The sequence below is a fragment of the Peromyscus eremicus genome, chromosome X (assembly GCF_949786415.1).
Source record: "Peromyscus eremicus chromosome X, PerEre_H2_v1, whole genome shotgun sequence".
Lineage (NCBI taxonomy): Eukaryota > Metazoa > Chordata > Mammalia > Rodentia > Cricetidae > Peromyscus > Peromyscus eremicus.
The window spans coordinates 11,192,772-11,215,120 of NC_081439.1; the positions used below are offsets into that span (position 1 = coordinate 11,192,772).

Sequence of the window (22,349 nt, forward strand, 5' to 3'; positions counted from 1 at the left end):
GTTACAGACAGTTTGAGTCACCCGTATGGGTGCTGGGAATCCAACCTAGGTCCTCTGGAAGAGCAACAAATACTCCTAACCACTGAGACATCCAGTATTATACCTTTGAGGAAATGACTTAATATTTGTGCATCTGGTTGGTGTAAGTATTCATTTATATGTACAGATACACATACCCACAGTGTTAAATACTCTGCACTTGTAAACATGACTATTAATTTATTCCATTTAAATTACTGTTAAAAAGCTCAGCGGCTCAGCATTTACCTAGAGAAAGCATAGGGCCCTAGGTTGTATCCTCAGACTGCAGGGACAGAGACAGGCAAAGAGTTTCTCCAAGCCAAGAACTGCTAATCCCGCCCTTTTGTTTAACAGAAAGGGACACCGCCCAGAGTGAATGGGCACAACTTCCTTAACTCCATACAGCCAGGCATTAATCTTATTAGAACCTGTTTTCCTTAGGTCCTGGGGTCAGGATGAGGTCAAGATTGACCTGGGCATGCTTCTCTGTTCACATTCACATTTGGAGCTAAGCCCCTTAATGCCCTATAAGTGCGCCTTAGGAAAAAAATGGGCTCTTCTTGGGGAGTTTGAGGTTTCATTAGCCGAGGAATAGAATTGAATGCCCACAACTGCAGCGTAGTTTCCGTAGAGAACCGTGAGAACCGTGCTGCACAAGCCCTTTGTGTTGGTACAGAGAGCAATACAGATCTTTGTCAAGGTCAATTTTTTAAACGTTCGTTCTTAGCCTTCATCTAGTTTAAGTGAACTCTTAATATCAGCCGAGGTCACCTTCTTTGCAGGGTCTAGACTGGTGGGGAATTAAGCAGGCTAATCGGTTAACGATAAACCAAATGCCCACAGCTAGCCCTTAGGGGGTCGATAAGGCATCTAGTGAGTGCTCCTAGGTGACACAGTCATTACCTACAAAAGCTCCTGGCTGGTCCCTGAGGCTAAGGAAGACTGGGAATTCTTTCAGATCCCTTAAGAGATAGGAAAAGAGGAATCTCGGCCTAATTTTTCAACTGTAACTAGGGTCACACTAGTATTTAGACTAGAGGAACCGCAGGGGTGAGCTTTTTGGCCGAGAAAGGGCTAGCCTCTTCCCTTGCCTTATCTTTTCCATCTTGGTTCTCAAGGATTACAAAATAGTCATTAGGAAGCGTTTTTTTGGAAATTGAGAAATTCTTGCGCCTGGAACGTCTTGAACGTTCCAGAGCTGAAATGGCCATTGGCCTGAAAAGGGCACCCGCGAACCCTCCGTGCGCCGACGTGCTCCAGCGCCCCGCGCCCCTCAACCCTGGGGCTCCTCCTCGCGATGCTCTGGCTCACTCCTCCCGGTCCCCGCCCCGCTCCCGCTCTCCGATTGGAGGAACTCAGCCGCTGGCCCGCCCCGGGATTTAAAGGGCCCGCTCCGCTGCGCCGCCCTGGGAGCCACTGCTGGTCCCGGCCTTGCGGCCTGCGGGGGAGGCTGCCCGGAGGAGGTGGCGACGGTGGCAGCATTGCGCGTCCCCGGCCCCCAGGACCACGGCTTCCTTTCTGCCAGGTAGGTCTCCAGGAGTGTGCGCGCGGCTCCCACGTTCCCATCCTTAAGCTGGCCTCCGGGGCGCGGATCTGTACCTCCTGTCCTGGGACCTCGTCCGCATCACCTATAGGACTACCTCCCTGCTATGTCCCCTGCAACACTTCCACTTTCCTGCAGTCCCTCGACCAGGTCAGGGCTTTGTTGGTGGCTTTTCGCTGAGTGGGGTGAGATGAAGCTCACGGAGGATACATCCATACAAGGAGAGATGCACACGGCCCCTAAGTGTCACAGACTCCCCCCTTTCTGCTTTCCACACTGAGTGACTACCTTGGAAACCAAGGAGCCCACTTCTTCCGACCCATTTGATATATAGGTCTAGAATTCATACCATTCTATCATCAATGGACCGGACTGTTCACAGCGTTCAAGATACACAGGTCCTTCATCCCCTGCGGGTCACAGTGCATCCCCAACACCCACTGATAGCACAGTTGGTGGCTCAGCCTGATGTACCTGATTCACACCCTCCCCCAAGCCTTCCAATATCACGCTGGGGGTTTGGCAGCCCCAAGCTGAAGTCCTGAGTGCTCAACTCCAAACCTGGATTGTGAGCAGCCCCACGGACATCTTACTCCCTCTGTGTCCTCCCTTTGGCAGATCCATCTGTCCATCCATTTGTGTGGATCCACAATGGCCACCTTCAGCCGCCAGGAATTTTTCCAGCAGCTACTGCAGGGCTGTCTCCTGCCTACTGTCCAACAGGGCCTTGACCAGATCTGGCTGCTCCTTACCATCTGCTTCGCCTGCCGCCTCCTTTGGAGGCTGGGTAAGTGCCTACCACGCTGTTCCACCACATCAGATTTTATCTTATCTGCCACATTCATGGATACCAAGCTATATCTTACCCTGCCACATCCTAACATGGCACATTCTGCCATGCCAAACCAGACCCCCCACAGGTCCAGCCCCACCACATCCCATTACGCTAAGTGCCATTCCACCACAACACATCCTTTATGTACAGCCACCTCAAGCCACACTATGCCAAGCCACATCCTGTGAAACCAAAACATGACCTTCAGCATTCCTCGCGCTGGGATTGTGGGAGCCTCAACTGTCTATATTCTAAGGTTATCAATCAATCAGATGCTGGAATGCTGATGTTACAAGTATCAGATCCCAAAGTATCATAGTTACAAGGTTTGAAGAGCCTGCCACGTTGAAATTTTCACATGCTGGGCTTCCAAAATGTTGACACTATGAATTTCTATAATCAGGACATGATGAAATTTCTGGGTTCTTAGATGCTATAGTTTCCACAATCATAGCAAGTCAATATCCAAATGAGAAAGTTCCAAATCCCCGGGATTCCTCTAGGGTACAGAGATTTCTGAAAACCACAGGTTCTCCTCATTGTTTTTCCTTTTCATCTTAAGTGGCTGTTTTCTTTTTTTTTTCCAGTTTTATTATTTGGGTACATATCAAAGCTGACAAGTTGAAAGAATAGTAACACACACACACACACACACACACACACACACACACACACATATCAATCAATCAGCAGGTTCTCCAGAGTTCATATTTTGCTACAACAGCTTGCTCTATCTTCCTACCTGTCCACCCAGCTGTCATCTTCCTGAATCATTTCAATGACCTGATGGTAGCATGACATTTCACCCCAAGTCCTTCAGTATATGGTCCCTGAGAACAAAAACACACCCCGCCCCCCCACAGCCCCCCACAGCCGTAGCTTCAACCATCATCCCCGCCCCTGCAAAATTTCAATCTGGATGCAATACTGTCCAACATAAATTGAGTTTCTCTTTCAGGGTCTCTGAAATGTCCTTAGTAGATGTTCCTTTTTAAATCCAGACCTTGCCTTCCTTGCTAGCTCTCCAGTCCCAGCTTTGGGTCCCCTTCAACCCCATCACATTCTAGGTCTTTGCCCAGGCTGGGCCCTATCGTCCGAGTCCTCCTTCCTTTCCTGCCAGCCCACCAACCTCCGACGTCTTGTTTCCCCCCGTCTCTGTTTCTCTCTCCCTCTCACCCTAAGGGTTACCGTCTTACCTGAAGCATGCAAGCACCGTGGCAGGTGGCTTCTTCAGCCTCTACCACTTCTTCCAGCTGCACATGGTTTGGGTCGTGCTGCTGAGTCTCCTGTGCTACCTCGTGCTGTTCCTCTGCCGACACTCCTCCCACCGAGGCGTCTTCCTCTCCATCACCATCCTCATCTACCTGCTCATGGGGTATGGGTGTGCATCCTCACCCTCACCCTGAAGGCAGGCGGGTCCCCCCAGGTCTTGATGAAGTGGTCTAAGATAGGATGGCATGGGATTCTAAGGAGAAAGAGGCGGTAGGGAGCATCATTCTTCAGAGAGATACCAGAGAGAGAGAGTGACGAGTGGTCCTGAAGAAGGAGAGCTGAACACTTGTCCTTTCATGAGGCTGTACAGGACGGGTTGATCAGGGGCTTCCCCTGGAGGAGGGAGGCCTGGGGATTTTTTTTCCTTAGTGTGTGATATGGGTCAGGAAGGCAGAACCCCTTCAATACCTTGATGCCCCCTCTGTAATGTCCAAAGCCCGAGGAGGCATAGGGCCAAGACCATCACCTTTTTTTCCCTCAGTGAGATGCACATGGTGGACACCGTGACATGGCACAAGATGCGAGGTGGGTAGCTCTGCTCCCCTTCCCCTCCTCGTCTCCTCAGAGCCCCCGCCCTGATTCTTTCCTACCTGACTTTCCCCTTCATAAACCACATGCAGCACAGGTCTCCCTCTCCCCTGGCATCTGTGTCTCTGTATCTCTTTCTACGTCTCATTGTGTCTCCCTTTCCTGTCAACTCACACCTGGTACACCTTATCTTTCATTGTGACATGCTTTCTTGTCCATACACTTGACCATGGGCCCCATACATAGGGGCCCAGATGATCGTGGCCATGAAGGCGGTGTCTCTGGGCTTCGACCTGGACCGGGGCGAGGTGGGTGCAGTGCCCTCACCTGTGGAGTTCATGGGCTACCTCTACTTTGTGGGCACCATCGTCTTTGGGCCCTGGATATCCTTCCACAGCTACCTACAGGCTGTCCAAGGCCGCCCACTGGTGAGCTCCTGGGTGACCAGGTGGGCAGGGACTGTGGGAGCCGTCATGGGGCAGTGTTCATGGATCCTTGATCCCACAGAGCCGCCGATGGCTGAAGAAGGTGGCCCGGAGCCTGGCGCTGGCCCTGCTGTGCCTTGTAGTGTCCACTTGTGTGGGCCCCTACCTCTTCCCTTACTTCATCCCCCTCGACGGTGATCGACTCCTTCGCAAGTGAGCACAGCCTTCAAGGCCCCTGTGTAGCAGTGAGGAGGTTGGGGAGGAGCCTGGGGTCTTCCCAATTCTGAGCCTGTCTCTTAATGCTTCTGTCTGTCTTCTGTTACTACAGCAAGAAACGCAAAGCCAGGTAAATGAGGGCAGATGCTGAGGGCAAGTGGGATGACCAGGGCTGGGCCAGAGCCTTGGACCATTTGGTGCCAGACATCTGAATCTGACTGACCATCTACCCCATTACTGCACAGAGACCAAGTGTCTGTCTGTGGATGTCTGTGTGACCAAGATTGGCTCAGTGACTCCGTGTATGGCTGACACTCCAACACTACTGTGTCTGGATGTCCTTCTGTTGTACCAATAGAAACAAGTTATGTGACTGTAATGGAAAGTGGCAAGTGTGTATTAGTTGGTGACTCTAAACTGTCTGTGACTCCAGATAACAGAGTTGAATTGTTTGCCTGTGGCCACTGACTCCATGAGTGTGGAACTGAGAATCCTGACTGGCTGGCTGTGGATTGTCAGTGGTGGGCTTGTGTGGCTGTCACTGGCTAGGGTGAACCTGGGTCGGTGATTCTGGCTTATCTGTAACTTTGGTCTGCCTGTCCAGTATGCAGCGTGCATGTTTGCCATTGACCCTACCAGCTTGTCTGCCCTTTCAGACTGCTTGGTGCCATCTGCCTAAAGGATTATGACAAGCTATGAGCCTCTGGCTGCTTGCTAGCCTTTTGATTGTGTGACTCGCTACCCTTACTTACTCAGTGGCTCCTGGTTATGTCTGATCCTGAATGAGACTCCAAAAAGTGGCCGGGCATGGTGGCCCACACCTTTAGTCCCAGCACTCGGGAGGCAGAGGCTGGCGGATCTTTGTGAGTTCCAGGCCAGTCTGGTCTACACAGCGAGATCCAGGACAGGCTCCAAAACTACACGGAGAAACCCTGTCTTGAAAAAAAAAAAAAAAAAAAAGAGTGAGAAAGTCTCAAAAAAGTGAAGTCACTTGACCAGTGTCCCTGAGTTAAACAGCTGAACACAAAGCCCAGGCCTAACTGAAGTACCTATGTGTTTTGCAATGCAGGACACTATGCTGCTTTTGACATTGTCTGTGAAATTGACAGTGTATGTGTGCATAGCGGGCATTTAACTGTCTCTGTGTCTCACTAAGGTTTTATTTTATTGTCTTATAAGGTGACTAAATCTGGTTAGAGAGCTGAGAGGCTGAGAACATTTTTGCCTGGCTGTGTGGCCATTTTAGTGTGCAGGGCCATGTCATGTGCCAGCTCATGCATTCATTTGAGCCACGTGAAATCAATCAATCACCTGACCATGTATGTGTGTGACCATCAGAGTCTGCCTCTTTTGCTACCATGTTTCTGTCTTATCTATGAAGAACTCAGGCCAACTTCCAGGGCCTCTCTGACTCTCTTTTCTCTCTTCTCTGCTGCATTCCTGACCCCTGGGGGCCCTAGGGGCACCATGGTAAGGTGAGTCCACAAAGCCGGGATGCTGAAACATCGAGGGGGGGTGTCATGTCGGGACCTGGATGTAATCCCTCTCTTCCTGGCCCTCACAGGTGGCTACGAGCCTACGAGAGTGCTGTCTCCTTCCACTTCAGCAACTATTTTGTGGGCTTTCTGTCTGAGGCCACAGCCACATTGGCCGGGGCTGGCTTCACGGAGGAGAAGGACCACCTGGAATGGTGGGGAGGGCTTTGGGGCCCCTTCTCCCACAGGGTGCTGCCTGGCGGAAGTGTAGGGTGGTGGGAGGTGCTCCTGGGAAGGGGACCAGTCAAGACAAAAGCATAGCACCCAGATAGCTTGACATACCAACTGTAATAGAACGTCTGTTTTGCCCACAGGGACCTGACAGTCTCTAGACCATTGAATGTGGAGCTGCCCCGGTCCATGGTGGAAGTTGTCACAAGCTGGAACCTGCCCATGTCTTATTGGTTAAATAACTGTGAGTCACCAAGTCACCACCCCAGAAAAGTTGGTAACCCAGACCCTTTCATACATTTGTACAGCACACATTTACTGAGTAACTACTGTGTGATGGGCACTGAAGATACAGCAGGGGCTGTTAGTGTACCCCAGTTTGTAGAGGGCTTGCCTAGCATTCATGAAGCCCAAGGTTTTGATCCCCAGCACCACATAAAAACTGGGTGTGTGGTACCTGCCTGTAATCCCAGGAGGCTGGAGGATTGGAAGTTCAAGGTCATCCTCAGCTACATAGAGCTATTTTAGGTCAACCTTGGATACATGAGATCCTGTCTCAAAAACAAGGTATATTAGGAACAACAACAACAACAACAAAAACAAAAACAAAACAAAAAAAAACCCAAGACACTTGCTAATCTGGTAAAGCTAGCAGTTTGGAGGGTGGATAATTAGGAAAAAATATGCAGTAAGTCAAGTAGTGTTAAATGCCCAAGTAAACAGTAATAATGATGTTGAAACAGGAAGGAATAGGGAGTGGTCTGGAAATTTTAAGTAATTTATCCAGGGCAAGTTTCACTGACACTTTAGCAAAGATCTAAGGAAAGTGAAGGAGCAAGGAATGCAGATATGTGGGGGAGGAATGTGACAGATGGAGGGAACAGCAGGTGCAAAGGCCCTGGGGTGGGAGTTGCCTGGTATGTATGAGAAACAGCAAGAAAGTTGCTGGAGGAATGGAAATGTGACTCCATGGTAGGACATGTGCAAGCCTCTGAGCTGCATCCCCAGAACTGGAAGAACAAAGGTCATTGGGCAGTCTCAGTGAGCAAGGTGGGGTAGGGGTAGGACATGTGATCAGAGAGATCCTCAAGAGGCTCCTGGACCGTTGAGAAGCCTTTGGCTTTTTCTCTGAGAGACAGTCTCTCTGGGCAGGGCTGGGATCAGAGGAGAGTCATTTGGGTTGTAGCTGGATCCCTTTGACTAGATGAAGGAAAGTGGGGTGAAGGAGGATGATAGCAGTGAGGGGCCACTGTAGCCGCTCAGATCAGCAACAGTGGTGGCAACAGAGCACATGGGGAGAGGTGGGGTTCTGGCATATTCTGAAGAAAGAACTGATGGGATTTGCTAAGAGTGTGGGTATGTTGGGAAGGTAGAATTTTCCCCTAAGACCCTGCAGGGATGGAGGGTTGGCACTGACTAGCCTTGGAAGTCTGGCTGACGCAGGATGGAAAGAAGACTGGCAGTTACTTTTCAGACTTGTGACAGTTGAGGACATCAGAAAGACTTTAGCCCGGGGGCCCCAACAGATTATGGTTATCATCCTACCTGTCACTCCCTGGTAGGGCTGGTGGAAGTTCCTGGCAATCTGGACCTGTATCTCTCTTATCTGCAGATGTTTTCAAGAATGCTCTCCGCCTGGGGACCTTCTCAGCCGTGCTGGTCACCTATGCTGCCAGTGCCCTCCTGCATGTGAGCAAGACAGACCTGGATTGAGGGAAGCTGCGGGGGATGGGGTGGTAATCAGAGCCTCCTTTTCACTCTCACTGTCCCCTTCCACGGGTCTCCAGGGCTTCAGTTTCCACCTGGCTGCTGTACTGCTGTCCCTGGCATTTATCACATATGTGGAACACGGTGAGTGCAGAGCCCCATACAGGACAGGCAGAAGGTCCATGGGAGGCTAGTGTTCCCGAAGGCTAACCTCGCTGCCTACCATTCCACCTTGTCCAGTCCTCCGAAAGCGCCTGGCTCAAATCCTCAGTGCCTGCATCTTGTCGAAGCGATGCCTGCCAGACTGTTCACATCGGCATCGCTTGGTGAGAGTTCATCATGGGTAACCTTGTCCTCAACACTGCCCTTCCAAAATGTCACTTCTGTCTCCATCTTGTATCTGTCTCTGGGTGCCCAGCCTCCTCTTCTGGTGCCTGAGCCATCCCTAAAACCTCGCCTCTATTCACTGGCATCTGTTTCTCTAACAGGCATTTATTGAGCACCTGCTGTATACACACCTGGCATTCGTTCCCCCACTGAACATTTATTGAGCACCTGCTGGTTCTAGGTGCTGGAGACAAAGTGGTGAACAAAGCAGGCCAATGTCCTGGCCCCGTGGGACAAAGATTTTAAGTGGGGAGACAGTAAAGTCAGTTAAGGCTAATACTAGTTTGTCAGGTTGTGAGTAGCGCTTAGCACAAGGGAAAGGGGATGGGAATTATGGCGGGAAGATCAGGAAGATCGGGAAGATCAGGAAAGCCTCCATGGGTGAGGCAACTTGTGAGTTCTTTAAGTAAAGGAGGTAAGGGAGGGGAGCATCTCAGGAAAAGGGGATACCCAGTGTAAAGTCCCATGCCAACATGGGAATCTTGGAGCAACCGTGAGGAGGCCAGTGTGGCTTGAGCAGAGAGTGATGGGGAGAGGGAAAGACGGGCCCTCTAGGTCAGGGTGGGATTTGTTTCGGTTTTGTTGTTGTTTTCATTCTGTTTGCCATAAGAAATGCAGACAACCTCATATTTGTCTCCCACCCGGCAACGATGCTCATCACCATAACCCCTGGCTCAAAGCCCCATCATTCTTGCTCCTCTGCCTGAACGCTTGCATCTCCCCCAACCTGGACGCCCTCGTGGTTACCAACACCCTCGTCCTTGGATACCTCTGAGCTCCCATAAGAGGCTCCTTGAACCATCTCTTTCCTATCTCGGGGTACCCTGGGCATCCTCATTCCCGGGACCCATAGTGCCTTGTGTCCCCCCTGGGCTTCCCTGCACAGGTGGTGGTGGGGGACAGTGGGCAGGTCCAGCTGCCAAATAAATTCATCTGTCCCCCACAGGGCCTGGGGGTACGAGCCTTAAACTTGCTCTTTGGGGCCCTGGCTATCTTCCACCTGGCCTACCTGGGCTCCCTGTTTGATGTCGATGTGGACGACACCACAGAGGAGCAGGTGAGGCGGGGCCCTGGGCTGGGAGGTGGACCAGGGATGGTAGTTGGGAGAACACTGAAGACCAAGGCCAAGTGTTTTAGCTTGGACAAATGTCTTGCTCCATCTTTCCCATTGTCCCTCAAATTTAGTCACACTGCTGCCTCTTTTCTTTGAGTAAACTGCAATATTTACTTATTTACCCTCTAAAATTCATTCTTTTGAGATAGAATACAAAATCCAGGCTTTTCTCTCTTTTTTTTTTTTAACTGTTAGGAACTGAACCCAGGTCCTACCTCATGTTATATACACCTCCTAGCCCCAAGTTTTATTTTTGTTTGTAGCTTTGTTTGCAACATGGTTTCGTGTATTTTAGGCTGGCCTCAAACTCACTGTTTACCTCCTAAGGGCTGGGATTACAGGCATGCACCACCACACCCAGTTTTATGGGCTGCTAGAGATCAAACTAAGGGCTTGATGCAAGACGTGTAAGCCCTCTACTATGTTACACACCCCAGCCCCAGGGGTGTGTGTGCTTGTGTGTGTGTGTGTGTGTGTGTGTGTGTGTGTGTGTGTGTGTGTGGTGTGTATGTGAGAGACAGAGACAGAAGGGGGGCAGTTGGTGGAGAGAGAGACTCATGTAGCCCAGGAGAGACAGAGACGGAGTCACTCATGTAGCCCAGGCTAGCCTCAAGTTCATTATTAGCCAAAGACAACTTTGAACTTCAAATCATCCTGCACCACCTCCCGTGTGCTAGATTATACATATGTACCTTCAGGCCCAGTTTGCTGGGGATGGAGTCCAGGGCTTCCTGCGTGCTATCAATTGAGCTACAGCCCTAGCCCTGGATTCTGCTTTAAAATTCATATTCCTTGGAATGATGATGCCCACCTACAGGTGCCAGCTACTTGGGATGCTGAGGCAGGAATGTCATGTGAGTCCAAGAATGTTGCCACCTGGACAACATAATTGAGACCCTACTTTAAAAAAATTCACCTTAAAATGTCTATACTTTTTTTTGGAGCCAGGGTCTCTACATAGCCCTGGCTGTCCTGGAACTCGCTCTGTAGACCAGGCTGGCCTCGAACTCACAGAGAGAGATCCGCCTGCCTCTGCCTCCTGAGTGCTGGGATTAAAGGTATGTGCCACCACACCCAGCTCTATGATGTTTTTATTTGTGTCAAGTATACAAATTCCAGGTATATTCATTTTACAACTGAGAACAATTTGAAATTTAATTCATATGGTTTTTAAAGAATCTAAATTTTGCTATTCTTTTAGTTAAGTTTTACTTTTTCTCACTTTTTTCTTTCTTTTGAGATAGGATGTCTCTGTTCCCAAGGCTAGTTTCAAACTCCACATCCTGTCTTAGCCTCTCTAGTAGTTAGATTTTTTAATTCTTTTGTTGTTGTTTTCAAAACAGGGTTTCTCTGTGTAACCCTGGCTGTCCTAGAACTTGCTCTGTAGACCAAGCTAGCCTTGAACTATTTTTTAAATTATTTTTAAATATTTATTTAATTATGTATTTTATGTGTATGGGTATTTTAGAAGAGAGCATCAGATCCCATGGGACTGCAGTTACAGAAGACTGAGCTACCATTTGAGTGCTGGAAGAGCAGCCAGTGTTCCTAACTGCCGAGCCATCTCTCCAGCCCATATTTTTAAGTTCTTTTTTTTTTTTTTGGAGACAGGGTTTCTCTGTGTAGCTTTGCGCCTTTCCTGGAACTCACTTGGTAGCCCAGGCTGGCCTTGAACTCACAGAGATCCGCCTGGCTCTGCCTCCCGAGTGCTGGGATTAAAGGCGTGCGCCACCACCGCCCGGCATATTTTTAAGTTCTTAACTGAAAATAAATTTTCATGTTTTTTTCCTAATTAAAAACATTTTAAAATTTTTATTCAAATTGAGTGTAGGAAATCTTGGGTTTGCAGCCTGGTATGGTGGTACACACCTTTAGTTCCAGCACTCAGGAGGCGGACACTGTGAGTTCAAAGCCAGCCTGGTCTCGATCTCATAGTGAGTTCCAGGCCAGCCAGGGTTACACAGAGAAACCTTGTCTTTAAAAAAAAAAAAAAGCAGCCGGGCGGTGGTGGCACACGCCTTTAATCCCAGCACTCGGGAGGCAGAGCCAGGTGGATCTCTGTGAGTTCGAGGCCAGCCTGGGCTACCAAGTGAGTTCCAGGAAAGGCGCAAAGCTACACAGAGAAACCCTGTCTCGAAAAGCCAAAAAAAAAAAAAAAAAAAAAAGCCAGGTGGTGGTGGTATACGCCTTGAATCCCAGCACTCAGGAGGCAGAGCCAGGCGATCTCTGTGCGTTCGAGGCTAGCCTGGTCTACAGAGCGAGATCCAGGACAGGAACCAAAACTATACGGAGAAACCTTGTCTCAAAAAACCAAAGGGGGGAAAAAAAACCAATCTGGGTCTATTTGGTTCTGTTTTGTTTTGTTGTTTCATTCCTGGATTCTGTATTCGTCCAGGCTGGCTTGAAACTTGTTTCTCAAATCTCAGCCTTCCTAAGTGCCAAGATTACATGTGTCACTAGGCAGTGGTGGCACATGCCTTTAATCCCAACACTTGGGAGGTAGAGGCTGGGGGATCTCTGAGTTTGAGGCCAGCCTGGTTGATCTACAGAGTGAGTTCCAGGAGGACAGCCAGAGCTACACACAGAAACTCTGTCTCGAAAAGAAATAGATTACATATATCAGCCATCACGCCCACTTTGGTTTCTTTTTAGATAAAAAAGATCCTCCTGTCTCCAGCCTCCCAAATACATACATACAAGGCGTGCACCACCATGCCAGGCTTTCTTTAAGGTTTCTTAAAACATTTTAGGGACATGTGTGGTGATACATGCTTTTAGTCCCAGCACTCAGGAAGCAGAGGCAGGTGAATTTCTATGAGTCTGAGGCCAGCCTGGTCTACAGAGTGAGTTCAAGGCCAGCCAGGGCTATGTAGAGAGAGCCCCCTCCCCATCTCAAAAAAAAAAAAAAAAAAAAAAAAAAACAACTAAACAAAAAATGCTTTAGGGCCAGGACTGTAGAGCCCTCAGTTGGTAGAGCCCTTGTGTACCATGCTTGGAATGTGATCCTTGGCACTCAAAAAACAAACAAAAAAGTAAGCATTGTGGATATTCACTGCAAAATGCACGAGCAATCATTTCAATTCATTTTTTAACTATCTTGCTCAACGCATATCAAACATACACACAATTTATTTTAAGTTCTTTCCTCCAGGTTTTTTCCCCCAGAGACAGGGCTTCTCAGTATAACAGTCCTGGCTGTCCTGGAACTCACTCTGTAGACCAGGCTGGCCTTGAATTCGGAGATCAGCTTGCCTCTGCTTCCTGAGTGCTGGGATCAAAGGCGTGTGCCACCGCCCCTGACTTCCCCTAGATTTTAAGTACACAGTGTCTTCATTCTTTTTTTTCATTGCAAGAGTTTGACATGGTTTATTTTGTCCCTTATTGGTACACACTCAGGTTTCCAATGGTTTCATATTGAAAACAACTTAGATGACAAGTATAACCCACCACATCCAGCATATCATCTTGTTGTTGTTGTTGTTGTTTTTTTGAGACAGGGTTTCTCTGTGTAGCTTTGCGCCTTTCCTGGAACTCGCTTTGTAGACCAGGCTGGCCTCGAACTCACAGAGATCCGCCAGCCTCTGCCTCCCAAGTGCTGGGATTAAAGGCGTGCGCCACCACCGCCCGGCCATCTTGTTTTTAAAATGACTTTTTGTTGCTGCAGGAAATCAAAACCCAGGGCCTCCTGCATGTAAACACACACCTTCCCATCAAGCTATACACTCAGCCCCTTAAAATGACCTTTAAAGAATAATAATAATAATAATAATAATAAAGCTATATCTGGTTAACCTTCATAAGTACTTCGACCCTTCTGGTCACTTAGGGATACAAGGAAGTACCAAACATCCCTGGGCAAAGGATGGGTTTCTCTGAGAGAATCTGTCCTCCTTGAATTTCAGAACCATGACCTCTTTCTCTCCTACAGGGCTACGGCATGGCATATACTGTCCACAAGTGGTCAGAGCTCAGCTGGGCCAGTCACTGGGTCACTTTTGGATGCTGGATCTTCTACCGTCTCATAGGCTGAGGCATATGACCCTCATAATCCCCTTCAAGACCCCTCCTTAGGGTACCATTCCTGACGGGTGATGAGGGAAGACCCTTTCTCAAGTCCTTGACCCCTCTCCATTCTTGAGCCCCAACACCCCTACACACAACACACATCAAACACAGCCTTTCCATGCCTGTCAATCCCCACCCCACCACCAGGCGGGAAGGGGGTGGTCCTCGTTGGGGCCTAGGAGTGGTGGATACTTGGGGAAGCAGAGAGGAGCAGATCTAGGGCCTCCCCGCCTGCCTTCTCCCTTTTTATATGCAGTTTGTTATTGTCAAATAAAAGTAGAAATACACAATAGACTCGTTCTTCACTGACCAGAGGGAAAGAAGAGGAAGCACAGAAGGTGCACTACTGATAAGGATTTGGAAACTGAAAGTTAGGAAGTGGGAGCAGATTGGCAACTGTTTGCGGTGAATTGTTCATGATCGGCTAATGAGCCCAGGATGGCAGGGTCCTTGTCCTGTTAACGTGGATCAGGAACAGATGAAAGGGGGGGCGGGTAATAAGTGATAGAGAATTGAGGGGTCCCTATTCTGATGGGTTGCTCGGATTAGGACAGAGATGGGGGAGGGCAAGACATATGAAAGGTTGATGCGTATTGGTCCTTAGAACTAAGGGTTGTAGGTTATAATTAAACTGAGTCTGAGATGGGTCTGTTTTCTGACTGAATGCTGGCGAGGTGTGGTTGCTCACTGGTTTAGCGTCATACTTCTGTTTGGCTCTTAAGAACTGGCGCGTTTGAGAGTCTCCACACCAAATTGGCCAGCAGGAGTGAGGGTTCTGAATAGTTTCGATTTGAACTAGGGACTAGTGAGGATGGTCACTGCTGTTAGTGAGTTCTGAGCTCAGGTGGGCGCTAAGTTTGTGCGGTATGCGACCTACCTGTCATATTTTCTTTGCATTCGGACCGAGGATGGGCCTGGGAACTGATTGGTTGCCTAGAAAAGTAAGAGACAGAGGGATACGCAACGCCGATTCATTAGCATATGTTGAGGATTTACCATTTCATTATCCTCACCTCCTGCGATTGATAAGGGGGCGGGGAAATTGAAGCCCAGAATAGCGTAGATTTCCTACTGGCAGAAAACGCCCACCGACCTTGGAGGGTCCGGGTCTCCACCCCACTCCTGACTCAGTCTCAGCCAACAGGGAAGATAGCACCGCGCGAGGACAGGGCCTGAGACATACGGAGGACTCCTATTGGCAGAAACCACCTTCTCCACTTCACTATTGGTCCGCTCCATTAGGCGGGGAAGCCGCGAGGGCTGGGCGGAACTGGGGCTGTTTGGGAGCCCTCAGGTCTGCTTGGAAAGTCGCGAGCCTGTGCTAAGAAGTAGCCCTGCGATCGCGCCGCCTAGGTGAGTGCCCTCCGCCAGCCAGCGTACCCCAGTCCCCACACATGCCCAGGCCCTCCCAGCCACCTGCATGCGAGCCCTGTCCTACCCCGCGCCTGCGCGGGACCTGGGCCCTAAAGCAGTTGTCCAGGCGACTGAAGACTCGCCCTCTGGTTAGGCAGCTGCAGTGGAAGATTCTGGTTGTGATTGGTGGTCTCTGGGCTCGGTTTCCCTTTCTCCTAGTTAGCGCCGCCCGGGAGACAGAGCCTTTGCTACGCCTTCAGGCTTGTTGGCGGCATGGTACATTAATTTCCTGAAGTTGGCTTTTGGAACTTGGTGCTTGGGGCTGTAGCTCTGATGGGTCACCTCTGCAGCCCCCCAACTGCATTTCCTGGACCCCGATGGTAGGGGTAGCTTCCAGTTGAATGATCCCATCCACTGTCTCCCGCAGTAGACCCAGGCTGTCTATGTTCCTGTGTCTTTCCACCAAACTGAGCCCCAAGTGCTGGGACTTGGCTTGGTGACAGTGACTCTCCCACCAGACTGTGACCAATGTGGGCCAGGACTGATCCTTGTGTGTCCTTCACTAGCTTGTGACCCCTGAGGGCTGAGATCAAGGCCTTTGGTTCTTGTCACCTCCACCAGACTGTGACCAATGAAGACTGGGACCAGGACATGTACCTGTGCCCTTTACCACATTGTGACCCCCTGAGGGCTGAGTCTGTCACTACTAACAGGAAATACAACTCTATGTAGCTGGCAGTGCATCCTGATGTTTCCCAAGCGGAGCCTAGGGGCCTCTGTGTAGGTTCTTTGGAGGCCTGGAAACCTGCCGTGTAAGAAAATGTTAGGATATATCACAGTGAAGCAAAATCAGCGAGTTTATTAAAGCGGAAAAGTGCACTTGAAGCGTGTGTTAGGAGAGGAATGCACCTAGGTGCCCAGCAGAAGCTATATATCTAATTTGGGGCTCTCGGGAAGCTACTTAATCTCTAAGTTTGTTAATTTGTTTAAATCCAGGATCTTGCTATGCAGTTCTGGCTACCCTGGAACTTTCTATGTAGACCAGGCTAGCCAGGAACTGGGGGCAATCCTTCAGCGTCAGCCTCCAGAATGTTGAGATTTCAGGCATGTGCTAACACATTGTTGTACGTAACTTTGAATATTAGGGAAAGTATGTGCCTGTGAACTTACTTTTTTAATCCACTGTCTTTGAAGACCAGATTTCAGTATAGTATACAGACTTGCAGGTGAAGAAGGTACAGGAAACATGTTGATCAAAGAAATGCTCACACACATTTGACAAGGACATTGGACTTAAGTCCATTAGCCTGTTTTGACAGTTTTGCTGTTTCCCAGGATATAGTTCTTTTACAGGTGGACTGGTTAAGTATGTCAAAATCCCTGGCATCATTACCAAGACAGTGAAGAGGACCTTTGCCCTGCTCAGACCCACTTTATTTCCTAACTAGCTCTTTGGTCTCACCAGTCTCAAGCCAGGCCCATTTCTTATTGCTATGCCTCCCAGAGGCATGGGACAAGTCTTTATTATTTATGCAGATTCATGTTTTAGATTCATGTTATATTCTTTTTGTTGTTGTTTTGTTTTTGGTTTTGTTTTTGGAGACAGGGTTTCTCTGTGTAGTTTTGGTGCCTGTCCTGGATCTCACTCTGTAGCCCAGGCTGGCCTCGAACTCACAGAGATTAAAGGCGTGCGCCACCACTGCCCAACCGTTATATTCTTTCTTTTAAGATTAATTTTATTTTATATGTATGAGTATTTTGCCTGAATGCATGTATGTACCCACAGAAGACAGAAGGTGTTGGATCCCCTGGAACTGGAGTTATACATGGTTGTGAGCCACCATGTGGGTGCTGGGAATTGAACCCAGGTCCCCTATAAGAACAGCAAGTGCTCTAAACTACTGAGCCATCTCTCCAGTCCCAGTTATATTCTTCAAATGGTTCAAAATTAGGGTTTTTTCTTTTTCTTTTTTTTTCCTCTCCTTCCCCACCCCTCCCTCTGAGACAGGGTATCGCTGTGTAGCCCTGGCTGACCTGGAACTCACTATGTAGGCCAGGCTAGCTTCACACTTACAGAGATCCACCTGCCTTCAAGCGCTGGGACTAAATGCCTGTGACACCAGGTCCAGCGTGTTTGGTCTGCTTTTAATCCAGTCTTACAGTAATTCTGTCAAATAATAGATCCAGTTCATTTACATTTCTTGTTGCAAACTATTTGGATTTGGTTTGATTATGTGCTTTCTGTTTGTCCAGGTTTTTCTGTTCCTTTTTTCTCCCTGTTTATCTCCAGGCAGAGAGCAACCCATAGAAACATGACCACCAATATGGGCCCCTTACACCCATACTGGCCCAGGCACCTGAGGCTGGACAACTTCGTGCCTAATGACCTCCCGACTTGGCATATTCTGGTTGGCCTGTTCTCCGTCTCTGGGGTCCTAATTGGGAGCACATGGTTGTTGTCCCATCGAGCGTCCGTTGTCCCCCTCGGGACTTGGCGTCGACTGGCCCTGTGTTGGTTTGCTGTGTGTGCGTTCATTCACCTTGTGATTGAGGGCTGGTTCTCTTTCTACCATGACATCCTTCTTGAAGACCAAGCCATCTTATCCCAGCTCTGTGAGTCATGACTTCTTGTACTGTGGGAGGGAATTTTCCGGGTGGAGATGGGCTTTGATAGTTACCACCCCGCCCCAATGCGTGCTTGCTTGCTTTATCTTTCTTTTTTTCTCCCTTCCTTCCTTCCTTCCTTCCTTCCTTCCTTCCTTTTTAAATTCTGTTAACTTCTTTTTAAAGCCTAAGCAGTCGTTATCTGTGCTGGGATTCTTTTTTTAATTTTTAAGATTTATTAATTTTGGGCTGGAGAGATGGTTAAGAGCACTTACTGCCTTCCAGAGGACCTGAGTTCAATTCCCAGCACCCACATCAGGCATTTCACAAATGCCTGTAACTAGCTTCAGGGGATCTGACACCTCTCTGGCTTCCAAGCACCTGTACACATGTGATACATACATGCACAAGTACACACACACCCCTAAATAAAAATAAATTAAAAAATAATAATAATAATTTTTATTTTATGTGTATGAGTGTTCTGCCTACGTGTGTGTGTGTGTGTGTGTGTGTGTGTGTGTGTGTGTGTGTGTGTGTGCTGTGTACATGCCCATGGAGGCAGGGAAAAGGCACTAGATCCCCTGAAACTGGAAATGAGGATGGCTGGATTCTTTTAAATCCTTTTTTTATTAATAATTTTAAATTTAATTTAATGTGCACGGGTGTTTTACCTACCAGTATGTCTGTATACTACATGTATGCAGTACCTGCAAAGGCCAAAAGAGGGAATTGGGACCCCCCAGGACTGGAGTTAAAGAGGATTGTGAGCCACCATGTGAGTGCCCTGTCTTCTAGAAGAGCAGTCAGAGCTCTTAGTGCTGAACCATCTCTCCAGCCCAAAATTCACATGACATTCAGAGGCTTTTCATTTTGAGTCTCATGTAGACCTGGCTGCCTTGGAACTTGCTATGTAGATCAGGCTGGCCTTGAACTCACATAGATCAGCTGCTTCTGCTTCCCAAGTGCTTGCATTAAAGGGTATGATACCATGCCCCACCCAGTTGGGGACACTTGTAAGCCTCCGTGGAGACACTGAACCCAGGTCCTCTGCAAGAGCAGCAAGTGCTTTACTTTCTACTGAGTCATCTCTCCACCCCCTCAACTTACTTGTTTGGTTTATTTATTTATTTATATTTTATGTTCATTGGTATTTTCCTTTCATGCATGTCTGTGTGAGAGTGTCAGGTCCACTGGAACTGGAGTAACAGACAGCTGTGAGTTGTCATGTGGGTGTTGGGAATTGAACCTGGGTCCTCTGGAAGAACAGTCAGTGCTCTTAACCACTGAGCCATCTCTCCAGCCCCTACTTGTTTGTTTGTTTTGTGACAGATCTCACTGAATAGCTTTGGCTGGCTTGGAACTCTTCTTGAACCCACAGAAATTCTCCTGTCTCTGCCTCCCAAGTGCTGAGATTAAAGGTCTTTGCCACCAAACCCAGCCTGTTAACTTTTTGATTGCACATATATTCACGAGCCAATATCAAACCATTTAAAGAAATATGCAGTGAAAATCTACCTTCTGTCTACCATGTTTCTCCAAAACTCCAATAATTATTTCAGGAGCAAGGGGTAGCTCTATTGTAGAGCGTGTGTGTAGCATGGACGAGACCCTGAGTTCCATCCCTAACACCAAAAAGTTCTTTTCAGCGTTTATTTGTGTATAAGCTATACACATAAGCCTCAGTTTAGCGTGGCTTGACTGTGAAAGGGGATAACAGTAAATACCACACTTTTATAAGGCACTTAGAACTGTGGCAAGCAGTAAGTGCTCTCTAGTGATTCATGTTTATTCTTTTTTGGGGGGCGTGTGTTGAGATAGGGTTTCTCTGTGTAGCTCTAGCTGTCTTGGAACTCATTCTGTAGACCAGGCTGGCCTCGAACTCACAGAGATCCACCTGCTTCTGCTTCCGTAGTGCTGGGATTAAAGGTGTGCGCCACCACCAGCTGGCAGCCATCTTCTGTTTTTTCCAGACGATATCTCATGCAGTCTGTGCTGGCGTCTAAATATCGGTAGTTAAAGGATGAACTTGAACTTCTCTTCCTCCTGCCTCTGTGTCTCAAGTGCTGAGATTACAAGCATGCGCCATCACCCCTGACTCTCACACTGTCATCTATGCCTCCTTTTATACCATATGCCTTGAGTGCACTAATAGCACCATTGTTGTGTATCAGTCTTTACACACATTCTTTAAACACACAAACCTTAGAATCGAAACTGCTACCTCCATTGTACAGTTGAATAAACTGAGGCTTAGGGATATTGTAAAGTTTGTTGTCATACAGTGATTATCACTAATATGATGAGTTCCTTTTCCTGACTTGACTCTTCATGTATCTCTGTTTCCCTCAGGGAAAGAGTATTCCAAGGGAGACAGCCGATATATCCTGTAAGTATTTTGCCTCTGTCAGTGGAAATCTGTATTGGTTTGGGGCCGTGGTGAGTTGGGGCACTAACAAGTTGTTCTGTGGGCAGAGCACAATGATGCCAGTGTCCATCTTCTCTTGCAGTAATGATGGCTTCATCATCTCTATGGAGACTATCACAGCTTGTCTCTGGGGACCACTCAGCCTGTGGGTAGTGATTGCCTTTCTCCGCCAGCAACCCTTCCGATTTGTCCTACAGCTTGTGGTCTCTGTGGGTAAGGAGAAAACCTATACCGGCACTACAAGGGTTAAGGGGGGAATCTGTAGATACAGGCACATCCCTGTGGGTGAGATCTCATAAGTATCCATTCAGGGGTGAGACATGCTGAAGTATAAACTCCTCGGTATTCTGAAACATTCAAATCTCTTTCTGAGCCTGCCTCTCCAGCAGGAATGTACATTTCTCTTCTTTCTCCATCAGTCTCCTATGAAGATTACTTGATATAGTCCATGTTGCCCAAAGTCCCTGGGTCCTCCAGGATCAGGACCTAAAGTGTTAGCTTTTTTTTTTCATCTGCATATATGAACTCTCTTTAGTCCTGAAATACCAAGTTGTCATGAATTCTAGGATTTATTTATTTATTTATTTTTTATTTTTTTCGAGATAGGGTTTCTCTGTGTAGTTTTGGTGTCTGTCCTGGATCTCGCGCTGTAGACTGGGCTGGCCTCGAACTCAGAGATCCGCTCTGCCTCCCGAGTGCTGGAATTAAAGGTGTGAGCCACCACTGCCTGGCAAATTCTAGGATTTTAAACTGCCTTCAATTCTAGATCTTTGAGGTCTCCTGAGTTGAATTCTATATGCTCTTGCTGGGTGTGGAGGTACATGCTTATAATTCTAGCATTCAGAAGGCTGAGGCAAGAGGATTGTGAGTTCGAGGTCAACCTAGGCTACATACCAAGACTCCCCCTCTCTCTGTCTCTGTCTCTGTCTCTGTCTCTGTCTCTCTCTCTCTCTCTCTCTCTCTCTCTCACACACACACACACACACACACACACACACATACACACACACACACAGGGAGGAAGGGAAGGTTGACTCTGATTTCTGCAATTTGTACTTTGTTATCTCAGATTTCCAGCTTAGGTTTCAGAATTTGGGTTGAGCTGAATCCTTGAAGAATGACTTGCAAATGCCATGGGAGAGAGTCTGACTTAGCTTCATTGTCCTCACAAGGGTTTTTTCTTCTCTTGCCTCCCACAGGCCAAATATACGGGGATGTGCTGTACTTCCTGACAGAGCAGCAGGATGGATTCCAGCATGGGGAGCTAGGCCACCCCCTTTATTTCTGGTTTTACTTTGTTACCTTGAATGGCATATGGCTGGTGGTACCTGGAGTCCTCGTACTTGATTCCATAAAGCATCTCACTCATGCCCAGAGCATGTCGGACAGCAAGGCCATGAAAAGTAAGAGCAAGCATAACTAAAGAGCAGTAGAGTGGGCCGGAACAGCGCTGACGAGGCACTCTGCCCACCTCCCAGAAGACTCGCAGGTTGAAGGGTCACAACTACCTGATGTGTCCCACTCAGGCTGATGAGTGGGCACAAAAAGGGCCATAGTCAGGAAAGGTAGGGAATGTGTGGAGCTACTGCCAGGAAGCATTGGGGAAAAGATGTGAGAGAAGATTGGGGGGTGGGGTCCATGATGGTGGCAATTTTCAAAACTGGGAAATAAAATATCTTTAATTACAATACTGAGAGATATTTAATTCGTAATCCTACTAATGTCATGTTACTAACCCCGCAGACCTCTCCCATCACTTAATCATCCCCAGGCCTCCATCATCACGTAGATATCCCATCTGGCCTTACAAACCCTTAATGCTTACTCCAAATACTCCCATGATTCACCCTATAGAACCTAGAACCCACTACACAGACCTGCCTTCAAGATCACCCTGTCACTTATCCCATAGATCCTGCCAGTAACCCTGTAGTTCCCTTATGTTAGCTTGGGCTGCCGTAACAAAATGATATGGATTGAGCAGTAAACAGCAGGATGGAATTCTCGGTACTGGAGCTGGTCAGTCAAAGTGTCGGAAGGTTTGGCTTGTTTTTGTTTTTGCTTTGTTTTTCTGAAGCCTCTTTCCTAGCACTGAATTCTGTGTTCTCACATTTCCCCGTCTGCTCAGCTTCTGCTCTATGTACT

The 22,349-nt window shown here is 48.3% G+C and overlaps 2 protein-coding genes across 4 annotated transcripts; both read left to right on the forward strand.

Moving 5' to 3' along the window:
* The first annotated feature begins 1,433 nt into the window (after positions 1–1,433).
* Porcn (porcupine O-acyltransferase) lies at positions 1,434–14,109 on the forward strand. 2 transcript variants are annotated; one of them, XM_059251220.1, is made up of 13 exons: positions 1,434–1,546; positions 2,183–2,351; positions 3,582–3,774; positions 4,153–4,196; positions 4,446–4,627; positions 4,707–4,837; positions 6,405–6,530; positions 6,690–6,790; positions 8,159–8,235; positions 8,334–8,397; positions 8,494–8,579; positions 9,587–9,697; positions 13,683–14,109. In XM_059251220.1, the coding sequence occupies exons 2-13, from the start codon at positions 2,216–2,218 to the stop codon at positions 13,782–13,784; spliced, it is 1,353 nt and encodes a 450-aa protein (XP_059107203.1). In that variant the 5' UTR covers positions 1,434–1,546; positions 2,183–2,215; the 3' UTR covers positions 13,785–14,109. The 2 variants fall into 2 exon arrangements, with proteins under 2 accessions (XP_059107203.1, XP_059107204.1); XM_059251221.1 differs by lacking the exon at positions 1,434–1,546 and having other exon boundaries at positions 2,244–2,351; positions 3,653–3,774.
* Positions 14,110–15,048: 939 nt separating this feature from the next.
* Positions 15,049–21,684, forward strand: Ebp (EBP cholestenol delta-isomerase). 2 transcript variants are annotated; one of them, XM_059250579.1, is made up of 5 exons: positions 15,049–15,172; positions 17,426–17,785; positions 20,129–20,165; positions 20,287–20,417; positions 21,404–21,684. In XM_059250579.1, exons 2-5 carry the CDS (start codon positions 17,485–17,487, stop codon positions 21,625–21,627), a joined length of 693 nt encoding a protein of 230 aa, XP_059106562.1. In that variant the 5' UTR covers positions 15,049–15,172; positions 17,426–17,484; the 3' UTR covers positions 21,628–21,684. The 2 variants fall into 2 exon arrangements, with proteins under 2 accessions (XP_059106562.1, XP_059106563.1); XM_059250580.1 differs by having other exon boundaries at positions 15,050–15,172; positions 17,463–17,785.
* Positions 21,685–22,349: the final 665 nt, after the last annotated feature.

Excerpts from the sequence above, each read along its gene's own strand:
- Ebp (XM_059250579.1), top strand. The coding sequence starts at position 17,485 with ATGACCACCAATATGGGCCCCTTACACCCATACTGGCCCAGGCACCTG. Across the intron at positions 17,786-20,128 it reads AGCCATCTTATCCCAGCTCT|GGAAAGAGTATTCCAAGGGA; the intron begins GTGAGTCATGAC and ends TGTTTCCCTCAG. Across the intron at positions 20,166-20,286 it reads GGAGACAGCCGATATATCCT|TAATGATGGCTTCATCATCT; the intron begins GTAAGTATTTTG and ends CTTCTCTTGCAG.
- Porcn (XM_059251220.1), top strand. The coding sequence starts at position 2,216 with ATGGCCACCTTCAGCCGCCAGGAATTTTTCCAGCAGCTACTGCAGGGC. Across the intron at positions 4,628-4,706 it reads CTGTCCAAGGCCGCCCACTG|AGCCGCCGATGGCTGAAGAA; the intron begins GTGAGCTCCTGG and ends TTGATCCCACAG. Across the intron at positions 8,236-8,333 it reads CTGCCAGTGCCCTCCTGCAT|GGCTTCAGTTTCCACCTGGC; the intron begins GTGAGCAAGACA and ends ACGGGTCTCCAG.